This window comes from Biomphalaria glabrata, chromosome 15 (genome assembly GCF_947242115.1).
Source record: "Biomphalaria glabrata chromosome 15, xgBioGlab47.1, whole genome shotgun sequence".
In the NCBI taxonomy this organism is placed as follows: Eukaryota; Metazoa; Mollusca; class Gastropoda; family Planorbidae; genus Biomphalaria; species Biomphalaria glabrata.
Genome location: NC_074725.1, coordinates 24,114,521 through 24,129,173, shown reverse-complemented (window position 1 = coordinate 24,129,173; position 14,653 = coordinate 24,114,521). Strand labels below are relative to the sequence as shown.

The window sequence follows — 14,653 nt, the reverse complement described above, 5'->3', positions numbered from 1 at the left end:
GTGTGAACATCCGTACTTTGACATGATCTCCCAGAGTCTTTCTCTGCTAACAGAGTCCAATGCTTTTGTTAAGTCAATATATGTAGAGGTCAACATTTAGTTCTCGGCATTTTTCTGGAGTTGCCCTTGTCGCAAAGATCATGTCAATGGTGTCAGGTTTTCGGAGTTATTTAGGTTGTTCAATAGCTGAACAAAATTAAGGTCCTGGTGTTTAACCTGACAAGAACATCATTCACACACAGTCGTACATAGAGTAACCAACTATGTGGATCAATTTAAATAACAAAAATTAAGACTTTAATTGTATGATACTGATATATGTATATGTACAATGAGAATGATAGAATGATGAATAGGTAATATATATAAAATATAGATAGATAGATAAGTAGTCAATAATTACACATAAGCATCTTGCTACTGCTACCAAATTGTCACCATGGTTTCATAGCAAACCAGACGCTGACCGATTGACGTCACAATACTGTCGACATCGGCAATTATAGAGTTAGACCTCAGCTGATACCCAACTGGCACAAACTGTTGTGTAACGGCCACTGACACTCAACGCCGTCAATAATCGCCTAACTGACAAAGACACTCAAGACTGTAATAGCTACTTCCGAGAAAATAAGCGACATCACCACTGGCAAAGAATCGAGTTCAGTAAATACAACTCCAACACTGGCACCCTATAAACGAAATAAACACTAAACTCAACTTCTACTCTACTAGAAATACAACATATAAACAGGGGTCCAAACGTCCTACAGAATAACAAGTCCAAGGAACTAGTATTTATTTACACAGACTAATAATCTTTTTACGGCCCAACACACCATTCGTTTCAACCAACTTCAGAGGGTGAACTGCTTCATGACAAAGAATGACCAATAAATGTCACCGGACTTTGTGACGTAGCAAACAATTCAAAACAACAAAACAAGGCACTCTCGCCCCGGAAAAGGATTACGAGTAGAGGAAAAAAACCTTAACAGAGTTGTGAGAAATCAAAAGACACCTGTTTAAACTACGTGACAAATGGTTCCACGCTCTTTACTAAAGCAGTATTCTCCCATGGACCGGATTAGAACACCTTTACATCTCTTGTTGTTTTTTTTCTATTGATAGTAAATCCTATACTCTTAAGCGAGCAATTCTTGTATGTATGTATGTATGTATGTATGTATATATATTTATATTTATATATATATATAAATTTTATTTCGAAAACGGCTCTAACGTTTTTCTTTAAAATTTCACGGTATGTGCATAATAGTGAGAAAAAAATTCTCATCTCATTGGCCACATCGGGAAAACTCGAGATCGACCGTTATATCGGTTTGAAAATGGCTCATTATCGAAAAATTAATTTTGGCTAGAATGTTTTATGAATGAAAATTTTCCATGACGTAAACGGGAAAAACGCTGCTTACGTCACTAAGCTTACAGCAGTATACTAAAATATTTCTTTGCAAACAAGATCGAGTTCTAAAGGATCAATAGACCTAATTAAACATTTGCGCACCATCTTACTGTAGATTGATTTATTATAGAACTATGAAAGAAAAGTAATGAAATTAAATGTGCCGATATATGATTAGTTATTGTGTTTTAAGTGCTTAATAAGTTGTTTACTCTTTAATTGTGTAGAGCGGTGTAGATACCTTTTACTTTGTTGTTTATTTTGCTGGTGACCTCCAGCTGTCTCGTTCTGAGGTTGCATGCAACCATATGCTCTCTTCTATGTCAGCTAAGTCAAGTTTGCGCCATAAGCTGGTCTTTTAAGCGTTTCGGTGTTACGTAGACCACTTTTTAGCTCACCAAAAAAGACTGCCTTTGGCATGCGTTCGTCTGAGATTCGTCTCCCATACAGGATACTGCTCTGTCCAGCGTAACTGTCGGACTTAAAGAATTCGGATACACATTTGAGACCAAAAGAAAATTTGCTGCCGAGGACAAACGCAGACGCTAAAAGAAAATCTTAATCGAGCACCGCGGACAACGGTTATGCTTGCCTTGGAAGTGGCAAGATATGTAGGTCACAGCTGCAATCCTCATTAATTTTCGGACTCTAAGACAAGCCTTATTATTATTATTATTTTGCTGGTGAATTATTACCATGTGCTCATGCTTCGGTGTCTACCTCTCCTGTACCAAAACAAAGGAAAGGGTCATAACACAGCTTCTCTACGCCTTACTTGCTCACACTAAACATGATATCCATCTAGCGGTCAACGAGTTTGCGTACGCTGCAGTCTCTTTTGATTTAACTATAAACCTCGGTAAAAAGCTTGGAGTTAGGGCGTGTTGACGGAAGGCCCAAGAGAGATCTGAATGGAGGGATGTGTAAAAGCAGGCCATATCCCTCCACGGGCTGTAGCACCACTGGGATGGATGGATGGCAAAAGCCGGTATGAACTTCTTATAGTCAGGCTGGGCAGGGCACGTATCCCGTATGGGTAACGAGCATATTGTTCGGCGCAACTGAGGTGCCCCACGGAAACGTTTCTTTAGAAAACTAATGCGATGATTTAAGTCTAATAAGAAAAAATGCGCCATTTTACTTTGTCACTAAGTGCATGTTTTACCCTATAACGTAGAAAAGTTACACTGCAATGACTTTCTTTCAAGCCATTAATAGTAAGCCTACAATTGTTTTACGCAAAAGATGGATTGTAAAACTATAAGACGGACGTGAGCTGTAGTTTGTCTAGGCTGTAGGAGGACTTAAAAGACTTTAAATTTAATCGACATGTACAATTAGGCCTACAATTAGAACTAACAGAACACTAAAACAACTCTTCAGATTAGTAGTCTTTATCCGATCGTTCATTTTCGTAATTACAAGAATATTCCCAAAATGACTTCGGGTATGACTTCCTTAACAAATTATTCATCCGAGCGAGGCTCGGTCACCTGATATTAGTTTTTAAAATGCTGTATTTTTATGAAAAACCGCTTACATATTTAAGTTTGAAAACAAAACGGTTCGCTTTCAAAAGATAAAAAAGTAGCCGTTGCACCAGAAATGCATCTTTGATGGATTGGTCGTTTGGATTGTTCAAAGACAATTGATGGAGCTTGTCTAAGTCATCTAATCCTATACTCTTAAGCGAGCGATTCTTGTATGTATGTATATATATTTATATATATATATATATATATATATATATATATATATATATATATATATATATATAAATTTTATTTCGAAAACGGCTCTAACGATTTTCTTTAAAAGTTCACGGTATGTGCATAATAGTGAGAAAAAAATTCTCAACTCATTGGCCACATCGGGAAAACTCGAGGTCGACCGTTATATCGGTTTGAAAATGGCTCATTATCGAAAAATTAATTTTGGCTAGAATGTTTTATGAATGAAATTTTCTGTATGACGTCAATGGGAAAAAAAACTTGACACCGCTTACGTCACTAGGCTCACAGCAGTACACTAAGACATTTCTTCGCAAACAAGAACAAGTTTTAATGATTCAATTGGCGTAATTAAACATTTGCGCACCATCTTATTGTACATTGATCCATTAGGAATTTATGGAAGAAAAATAATGAAATTAAATATCTTAATGTAAGATTAGTTATTGTGTTTTAAAGGCTTTATAAGTTGTTTACACTTTAATTGCTTACACCCGTAGGTAGCTTTTACTTTGTTATTATTTTGCTGGTGAATTATTGCAATGTGTTTAAGCTTCGAAGTCTGCTGTCCAATACCAAAACATAGGAAATGGTCATAACACAGCATATCTATGCCTTACTTGCACAATCAGGGCCGGCCCTAACATTTGCGGGGCCCTATGTGAAATGTGAGGATTGCGCGCGGATCAGTAAGGGTAGAGATAAAGATAATAAGTGAAAATAAAGATTTTGTATTAGAAAAAAATTCGTATTTGCATTACATTTTTATTAAATGAAAGCTGACGATGCCGTTTTTTTATATCACGCGTAGGACTGGCGTTTACCATATTGATTGACACCCCCAAAGTGACAATTTTGTCTTTTTAAGGACATTTTTATGAGTTTCAGGAGATTTCCAGGAGCTCCTTGAAAACAATGAGACCACGGGAACCCTATTATAAATTATAATGGTTTAATTTAATAATTTACACCTAGAATTAGCGCGGGGCTTTTGAACCTTCGGACAGCATAGGCCTAGGGCTGGCCCTGATGATATCCAGCTCGCGGTCAACGAATTTTCATCAAGCTGCTGTCTTTTTTTTATTTGTTAACCTATAAACCTCGGTAAAACAGAAGTCATGTTCCAAAAGTCACCCAATAAAACCTACTCAGCCCAAAGATCACTGCGCATAGACATGCCTTAAAGTGGTAGATAACTTCACATTATCTGGGCAGCATTTTATCAATTGACGCATTGCTTTAAAGAGAGGTTGATATGTGATCATGGATAGTCGTGCTTTTGGACGCCTCCAAGCGAGAGTGTGGCGAAATAAATCGCTCCTATGTGGATCTGAGACATGAGTACTTTATAGAAAGCAACTAAGACTTCTTGAACGACTTCACCAATGACCACAATACAAACAGCGATATTCTTGCAAAATGGTATGAAATTCGAGTCCGAAGATAAGTGAGGAATGCAGTATTTCCCTTTGCTGTGCAGCCCCAACTGTGACCTACATATTTTGCCACATCTAGGGCAAGCATAACCATTGTCCGCAGGTGGCCGATTTAGATTTTCTTTTCGCCGTCTGCGTTTGTTCTCGGCAGCAGATTTTCTTTTGGTCTCAAATGTGTATCTCGCGGCCTTCGTGAGAGACCTCCAGCTGTCTCGTTCTGAGGCCGCATGCAACCAGGTGCTCTCTTCTATGTCAGCCAAGGAAAGTTGACGACTAGGCTGGTCTTTGAAGAATTTCCGTGGAGCGCCTATGTTACGTCGACCACCTTTTAGCTCACAAAAAAAGACTGCCTTTGGCATTCGTTCGTCTCCCATACAGGATACGTGCCCTACCCAGTGCAACTGTCGGACCATAAGAAGTCCCACTATACTGTCCATACCGGCGTTGGCAAGGACATCGCTGTATGTAGTGCTGTCCTGCCACCGTATGTCCATGATGGAGCGCAAGCATCTTTGGTGAAAGCACTCAAAAAGTCTTAGTTTTTTCTGTAAAGTGTCCATGTCTCAGAGCCATAATAAATATACTAATTGCAGTATTAAATGTCATGAAGTAACCATTTTAGAAGTTATACTGCAAAGACTTTCTTACAAGCCTATAATAGCCCAATAGTTCTACATGAAAGAAGCAATGTAAAACGTTAAGACGTGAGCTGTGGTTTTTATAGGCCTACTATTGGAGGGACTTTCTATTCTAATCGCCATGTACAATTACATTGAGAACTGAAAGAACTAAAAAGTAACTCTTAGGATTGATAGTCTTTACCCGATAGTTCATTTTCGTAATTACAACAATATTCCCAAAAATAACTTCGGGTAAATATCCTTCCTTAACAAATTATTCATCCGAGCGAGGCTCGGTCACCTGATATTAGTTCTCTGATATCAGTACTGTTATCATCAAACCAGAACCGGTGCTTTCTCTCCATATGTTTGAGTGTACTTAATTTTTAGCTACGGACGGCTTTTTGGAAATATTCCCAGATTTTATCTACATTGGATTCAGCTAGAGGTGTGGATTTGAGAAAGTTCTGTATAGCATCTGTAAGCAACTTTTCAGTTTTGTCGTCTGCTAATCTGGTCGTGTTTAGCCATTTTAAAGGTTCATATTTCTGCGGACGTCTTTAGGCTGTAACGGAATGTTACATTTTGTAATGATAAGTCTGTTCCACTCTCTCACCACAGCAAGATTTGCGACACCTGGCGGTCAATTCGTCTGTCTATCCTCGTCTTTTTATTTTTCGTCCTTTTTTTTTTTTCGTTTTTTTTTTTCTCTATTGACTGTTAGGCACCTTCGTTCTGTGTAGTGTGCAGATAAGTCTGAACGGAAGTAACACTCAAATTACCGCAGGCAAAAGGCCGACAATGTTAAGGTACTCGACGCTGATCAACGATGTCGAACAAGAAGGTTAATACCTCATAAAAGGAAACTTTGAATGTCGCTAACTTACATATCTACAACAGAAACTAAAGCCGACCTCTCTCTAAAGCTGCGAGGGTAGGCCTATCTATTGTGTTTACTTTCGGTACACTTTAAATCCTAGACTTGTTTTCAATAGTTAGGTCACTGTATCTAAGTCAAAACATTTCCCTTTTTATTAAAACAAATAACTTTTCGCGCCAAATTCATAATCGTATTTCGTATCATAACATCACACACAAGAAAATGTATTCTTCCTTTGACCAGATTGTGAACACCTATACATCACTTGTTTCTGTTTTTTTTTTATTGATAGTAAATAGTTTTTAAAATTCTGTATTTTATAAAAAAAACAACAGTTTAAATATTTAATTTTGAAAACAAAACAGTTCGCTTTCAAAAGATAAAAATTAGCCGTTGCACCAGAAAGTGAGATCTAAATGTGACGGACACACGGATGTACAAACCACACAAAACTGATAGCGACTTTTCCTTGCACGCGCCACTAATTATGTATATGCAAGAGCTATGAAAATGTGATCATATATCTATTGTTTGATTCTGCAGAGATAAAAAAAAAACCCACAAAAACTATATTTATCAGTACACCGGATATAGAGCTTACCAACAAACAACCGTATATACTAATTAATTTTTGTGTTTTTCCGCTGCAGATGAAAATGGCAAATAGACAGCCGAAATCCTCAAGCTGGGGAGAAATCCCAAGCTTTAAACAGAAATGTTGTAGAATACAACGAGTCCTCCTCGCGCGTGAATTGGCGAGACATTTTACCCAAACATGGCGAGCAACTGTTGTGGGGTTAAGAAACAGAAGCTAAACAATTCGATGCCTTCCATTTGTAATGGTAATGTACAGCCAGGACATTCCAGTTATCATAAGAACGGATATTCGGTAGTTCTTCCAGAAATGTGCTATTTTTGTTTTGATGTTCTTCACAGTCATCTTCATAATTATGAACCGCCTAGACCTAACCCTCCTTTTACGAATGAGGCCTTGTAAGTATGACCCATTTCCCTGAACAATGTCATTTTATTATTATTTTTTAAATTTTGCTGCTTCTAAAAAAGATCGTTAATAGACACTAAATGCAAGATGTAGATCTAGATTTGTAAATTATAATTTAAAAATGCTATTTGTTAGAAAAAAAGGTTGCTTTCTAAAAAGTTATAATTTTGAAGATAAAAATTTGTTTGTTGATAATTGACTTGACAAAACAGTTGGGATGTCTCATTATAAAAGCTGGGGTTGATCAAGATCCGAGTAGAGTATACTATTGGTCTATTTTTAGCACATTTCTTTAGGCAAGTCCTTGCCTTAATCATTCACATATATGCCTAGCTGTAATTCAGTTAATGTTATGCATGGTAGTACAAGTAGGCATTTTAATTTAATAAACAATTCAGATCTTAGTATCAATCAAGCATTATTAAATAGTATGTCTACAAACAAGGACCTTTTTTTTTGTTGCATTTTTTAAAAAACAACAATAATAACAAATAACTACTCAAACTACTTTTTAAATTTAACTGAGACTACAACTCAAGCTGCGCTAGATGATGTCTAGTCTACATTCTAGATTGATTCTATTCTATATATAGAAAATAGAAATAGATACTAAGATAATAGATATTAGATAGTAGTCTAGTATGATGAATTGTTTCAATTGTCATTTATTTTATGATGATTTTTTTTAAATTTGTTCTTTAAAGTTCTATATATAAAAAATAAAATATATAGATCTACTCTATATCTAGATGTTCATCAATAATTTCTAAAAATATGTATTTCTGTGTTATATTTCTTTTAAAGCCCTTTATTTGTGACATGGCAACAAGGCCGGGAAAGACGGTTACGTGGTTGTATAGGAACATTTTCTCCTACCTCTCTACATAGTGGACTTAGGGAGTATGCAATTACAAGGTAAATACTGAATTTTTTAGCAGCACAATGCTAACAATTTTTTAAAAATATATATTTACAAAATGAAATTATGTAAATAGTAGCTTAATTTACCTCATAGTAGTATTTACTAGTATTCTAAGTATTTGTTAAAAGAAAAGGAAGAATCTAAACAAACATTTTTAGTCTTTGCTACCGAGAAAGGCTATGCTCAGCATTTAATGCCTAAGCTTGCATTTAGTTAAGAAAAAAAATCAATACAGCAAAAGAAACAAATTGGGCTGTGAAGATTACAAAAGAAGTTAATGAATGATAAACATAATATTGTCTTGATATTTTTTCTTAAAAGCTCTTTTTTTTTTCTTTAAACCAAAATATATTAGAACATTATTTTGAAATGTAGTTGAAAACCAATGAATATTTATTACCAATTATATAAAACTTGCAATCTGTTTCTCTTCACAGTGCAGTGAAAGACAGTCGATTTGAGCCCATCACAAAAGAGGAGTTTCCAAAACTACATTGCTCCGTCTCTCTTCTTACTCATTTTGAGGAAGCCATGGATTATTTAGACTGGGAGGTGGGAGTTAGTGAATAAAATTGAGAAGCTCTGTCCTTAGAGAAGGTGAACAGAGTAAACATAATGAGGAGGAAGAGAATGGGAGTTATAGTGAAGTAATAAGCAGAAAGTGGGCAGAGGTGAGGTGTATCTCTTTAATTAAACAAATTGGCTAGCCAGAGATACAGATGTTAAGTCACAGAGAATCTGGGTGGTAAGGTCAGCATACAGGGTTGAGCAAAAAAATGCAGCTAGTGGTTTATTTTTAATGGAGATCACTTTTATTTATATAAAGTGACTCTTTGGCACTAATTTGTAACATTAAATGAAATTGTATACAAAAATGTTTGGGTCTTAACACTTATTTTAAACATTTCACTCATACATTTTCTATTGTTAGCATCAGTAGCATGCTGTTAAAGAATCAGAAATCCTGAAGTGAAAGATAAACTGATATAATCTGTCACTCAATGAACTTCTCTGTGTTGTGTCTGTTCTCTTTCATGGAATATTGTTTTTAATTGAAAAAGAGTCGATGTAATCATTTAAACACATTTTCAATAAGGATCAATAAATCTGTCAGCATTTCACACTGTATCTTAATATCAAAATAAAGACTTCTATACATTTTTTAAACAAGTATTAAAACAAAATTATTATAACATCCCTACATCTTTTTTTTTTTCAGTTAGGGTCACATGGCATTCGAATTGAATTTATTAATGAAAAAGGTCACAAGAAAACAGCAACTTATCTACCAGAAGTGGCAGTTGAACAAGGTAGGTACAATTTACATGTCTTTGTGTCCAAGTAATACTCTTGCATTCAAAAGTTTGAATTACATTGTGGACCAACATATTGTGGTCCAAATATGATTGTTACACCATATTCCACATTTCTTTTAAATAACTATATCAGTCTAAGCCTAACTGAAAATTGAAATTTTGGTTGGAATAATCAAATATGGATTTAAAAATTAATAAATTTCATGAGATTAACCAAATGAGGTGGAATAAAACTGCTAGAGTAGTGTCTAGTAGATAATTAATTTATATTAATTAATTTAAAATACATATTCTTTGCATTTTCTAATTTATTTTCAAACAGGTTGGGATAGAGTACAGACTATAGATTCATTGCTACGTAAAGGAGGCTTTAAGGGCCCAATTACACCTGAAGTTCGCAAATCTATACGAATGACCCGCTATCGAAGTGAAAAAATGACAATAGCCTACAGTGACTATGTAGCTCAAAAGCAGAATGGGAATGCATGATGTCACGCCCGCCTCGACCTTAGGCAGCAAGAACAGCAGCACGACCACCAGTCCAGCACTACCATAATTGTCATCAGTCTCATAATCACTATTTTTAGCCTCGTCAATATCATCTTCATCATTATGACTATTGAGGGATCATATTGAAACAAGTTGTTAACGTATACAGCTCCTAACATTCAGAAAACAGCAGGAAATTTTAAAAAAATGTAATTTAGTTATATTCAACTACAGACTTGTAAATGTTGTGACATACCAATTTAAAACTGCATCTGAGAATTCTCCTAGTAGTTTTTTTTTGTTTGTTTTAGCTTAAATAATGTTGATGGGACTAGATTCATTAGGCTAAGTTAGTACTACAAAATATAATTTTTTTTTTAATTGATCATAAATAAAATGTCATTGAGATAATTTGTTTGTAAGGGTGATTTTACAGATTTGCTGTAGAATTTTTTTTTAAAATAATGACTTTTAAAAATATTGTAAAATATATAGTCTTTTAATTTTTAATTGTCTCTTATACAGAAGATGATAACTTTGAAAAAAAAACATTTCCAGTCTTTGTAAACAACACTGAGCAATTATTTTTTTGAGCTTAGCTTTGACAAGTTTCAGATGTGACATTGCAAGTACCATTCTTTCTTATAGCATTTGTATTTAAATGGCAAAATTATTGAGACTGTATTTCATTTTATTTTTAGACATGTCATCTTTGCATTAATAAAATTATAATATTTAACAAATGTTATTCCTAGAAAAATTAAAACTAATTGGCTGATGTGTGACTTTTTGTTTTTAGTGCTAAATGTTGGTTACACACACACACACATACATTAAGGCAACTCTACATATAGTTGATATATTGTTTGATTAACATATAATGATTAGTAGTATATATATATTTTATTTTGATCAAATCCTTTAAACATGTCTAAACAATATTTGGTATTATATAAGGGCTTTCTCACCAAATATCCTACATGCGCAGTTTTTTCATGCATTCATCAGTGTTTTTTATTTATATAAACAAAATATATCAACTAGCTTTGTTTTTCTTATATTTGGTTGTATAATATAATTTTTTAAAGGAACATTTTTTTTTTTTGCGATAATTATTTTAACCTGCACACATGCATTTTTGGTGGCCTTAGCACCAATTGTTGTGAAGTCAATGATCTTTCTCTGGCTGGGACACTTGTGATTTTGTCATGTTTTTTTTTTTGTGAGGTGAACTATTTTTCCAGATTGTAATTTTTACATTTTAACCATTTGTGTCAAACAATAGAGTATGGAGTTGAACAGTAATAACAGTAGTAAAGTCTATAATTAGATCTAGGGCTTTTCTTTAATTACCCTTATAGAGATAAAACAGAATTGTATCATTGTAAAAACAAGACCATTTAGTTGTTTTTTTTTTTGCTTTTGAATTTTTTATTTTAATTTTTTTTTTCACTCTTTTCTACTTGTATAGTTTACTTCAGATAAGTAAGATACTTATTCTCTTAGTGGCCGTTTTGGAATAGCGCTGTTAGACTTTGAATGTATGAAATAACTTTTTATATGACCAATTTTATTAAAATATGTTAAATACAATGGATATTCATGTGAAGTATTTTTTTGGCACCTAAATAATGCTTTGGTAAAATAATATGTCAATATACTTAAGTAAGGAGTTACAATTTGAGTTACAATGTGATACTTATAGAGATGAAGTATTGTAGTTCTTGTAGACTTATTCATCTTTGGATAGACAAAGTCAGCCTTTCGCGATCATACCTTTACTGGCAATACAAAACACTTGCTATAATCAGAGATGCTGAAAAAAATGTAAGCACTTGACTCAATTTTCTTTGACCTTTAGAATATGTGTGTGTGTGTGTGTTTGGGATGAGTTGACATAAATCAAGTTTAGAAAGTAAAAAGTTTTTGTCTGCTTTCAATTTAGAATAGACAAAGTTTATTTTAGTTATTTTCTTGTTTTAGTATGCCAGATGCATGCAGGGCTTTGTAACAGGTACTCTGTTTTATACACAGGCCTGTAAATTAGTCTCTCAATTGATTTTGTTGGACTAAAATTAGTCTTGTTTAAACCTGTTTTTTTTTTTAAATCATGTCGTTAGTAAATCAATACAATCTATTTGTTTCTAAAAAAGTATAAATAATTGTTTGAACTCCATTATTCCAATTATCATGTAGGTCATAGAAAGACCAAGGCACAAAAAGCATTTTGTTATTCTTTTTTTTCCTTACATATTAAATATGTATGTGTATCAAATACAATGTGAATTTATAATTTTATTCATTTAGTATTGTTTTTATTAGCTGGCACCACTAGTAGACCTATGTACTCTTTTAACTGAAAAAAAGATCCTCTGTGATATGAACTAAAGATAAGAAACAGAAGCAAGCACATGTATTCATATATAGTTTCAAATTTTCTAGAGCTGAATTGTAAGCTTTAATTTTTCTTGCAATCACACCAATAATTGCCCATTTAAAAAATTGTCTTGGATAATTTGATGTGATTCAACCCTGTCTTATCAGAATTTAATGTTTCAAAAGTAGATAGGCTACAAATAAATCATTCTTTGAATAATTCCCTCCCCACTTTTGATAATAATCTACTTTAGGCTAGTTGTTACTCTAATCATTTGCACCTCATGAACTAGCTCTAATCATCCACTCTGAGAAAGTGGAAAACTACTGAACAAAATATGTTTTATATATGCTAGGACTACACAGTCACTCTAAGGACATGACTAGGTTCTACACATCTACTATTAGGACATGACTACTGGTAATGCACTAGGATATAATTACTTCTATTGAACAATAATTCATTTTGCTGTTATTTTTAAGTATGGTAGACTTAGTAAATGGTTTCAAATGTGTTGATGAATTAGTTTTTTAACTTTTTGTTTTATAATTGTAATTGGTTACATTGTATGATCAATATGCCAGTTACTACAAGGTAGTAAATGCCTGAGAGTTTGAAAAATCATCTCCATTTGAGTGGTTAATCTATTTTAAAACTGATTGTCTCATCTCATTTTATATGTTGATTTGTATTATAACTTTAATGTTTATTATTGTCTTCATACTTGTAAGAAAACTTTTGTTTTGAACTTTTCTGTCCCCTCTTGACTTTTAATTTTATATGTATAAAGAGAGAATGATACTGTCAATTTAGAGTTTGAGAAGAATTTTGCTTTCTTTTATGATGGCACCTTGATATGGTAATGAGCGCAATGCTAGGGTTTTTAGCATATTAATGAGACAAAAGTCCTTGTTTAAGGAATGATTAATAACATGAAGAATATCAGTTTTAATTATTGATTTTATGTTTTCTAAATTGTAGGTATTCCTTAAAAAATACAAATATTTATATACTAATTTGTTACCCCATTGATTAAAGATTACTGATACCGGGTACAGTATTTTTTTTTCTGCAATATATAATGGGATATTACTTCAACCAAAGTAAAACTCCATAACTTTTTACTTGAATAGTTTTTAATTCCCCACTGTCTGTATCATTCCATGGGCCATCATCAGATATATATTTTTGAGGCTATGAATTTATTTTATTCAGCTTGGTATGGGGCTGAGAATAGAAAAAATGAGTATATGAAAAAACCCATTATCAACATGACTTCAGTGATTTCATTGTAAAATGTGTTAGACATATTCAGTGAGCATAACTGGATTGGCATGAATACTAGAGTCACACACTCAGGCTCAATTCCTTGGAAGTGACATATTTTCATAGATGGTTCTAATTGTACTTTCTTTGTGTAAATGTCAGTTCTCTTTATCTAATCTCTGATTTTTTAATAGCTTCAAATTATTTTGAGCACTGCTATGTCAGATTCAAAGTGAAATACAAGTTTGAATTAATCACTTTGTTGTATTTAAAAAAAAAAAAAAAAGACTACTGAGTTATTTACCTCTCAATGCACTAGCATTAGTATCACTCTTGTATTGAACTAAGATGTATTAATTGTGGAGTGGATGTAGAGCTTGCACCATTATTTCTTCTATAGTGATCATACCAAATCAAAGTGTTTGTAGCTCATCTGTCATGTAGACTTGGTGAGAGATTTGGTAGAGTCAATGTCATGACAATGAATGCTTCATTGTGATTTATTTGTCATTTTTTAAAATAGAGCAATGTCAACTTTTGTGTGTCTTTGTAAGTACAGACTATTCATATTGTAATGTATAACATGTAACAAACAATATTACTACTAAAAAAATATAAATATATATACAATTTAAATACATGTATGAGTTTGTTTTCAATGTAATGGCTGGTCAGTCTACTGCAAATATAGGACAACTTTTAGAGGGCAAAAAAAAAAGAAATTTATTAGTCCCATCCGTTGCATAGCTAAAGTTTGTTTGGGGGATATTTATATTTACTAAGAATTTTTTCAAAATTTGGTAATTGGTGTTGGAAAAAAAAGCAATGTTTACACATTTACTTTTTTAATCCAGGCTACACAACTTTCTTGGTCAACTAGGATTACATGCAATCTAAATTTAGTTTATTACTTCTACTAGAAATGGCTAGATATAAGATCCAGAGCAGTGGTCTTCAACCGCCCCGTTTTCTTATAAATTTTTTCTCATTGATAAATCAACCAGCACCCCCCCCCTCCCCTTTTTTTTGTTAATAAATACTAGTTAACTGAGAAAAGGCAAATTTAAATAAAATATCATATATTTATTGATTTTTCACTCTTGTCACTAACAAATTATTAAATTTGATAATAATTATAAAAATTAACTTACAGAGATGACACATCAATTTTGTTTTTCAATGGTGTAG

The 14,653-nt window shown here is 33.2% G+C and overlaps 1 protein-coding gene across 1 annotated transcript; it reads left to right on the top strand.

The window, feature by feature from the left end:
* Positions 1-6,837: 6,837 nt before the first annotated feature.
* On the top strand, positions 6,838-14,105 carry LOC106072722 (AMMECR1-like protein). Its single transcript, XM_013233163.2, has 5 exons — positions 6,838-7,085; positions 7,900-8,010; positions 8,455-8,569; positions 9,237-9,327; positions 9,656-14,105. Exons 1-5 carry the CDS (start codon positions 6,868-6,870, stop codon positions 9,820-9,822), a joined length of 702 nt encoding a protein of 233 aa, XP_013088617.1. The 5' UTR covers positions 6,838-6,867; the 3' UTR covers positions 9,823-14,105.
* The last annotated feature ends 548 nt before the right edge of the window (positions 14,106-14,653 follow it).

Coding starts and splice junctions, on each gene's coding strand:
- LOC106072722 (XM_013233163.2), top strand. CDS start 6,868: ATGGCGAGCAACTGTTGTGGGGTTAAGAAACAGAAGCTAAACAATTCG. Junction 8,011..8,454: donor AGGGAGTATGCAATTACAAG/GTAAATACTGAA, acceptor TTCTCTTCACAG/TGCAGTGAAAGACAGTCGAT. Junction 9,328..9,655: donor AGAAGTGGCAGTTGAACAAG/GTAGGTACAATT, acceptor ATTTTCAAACAG/GTTGGGATAGAGTACAGACT.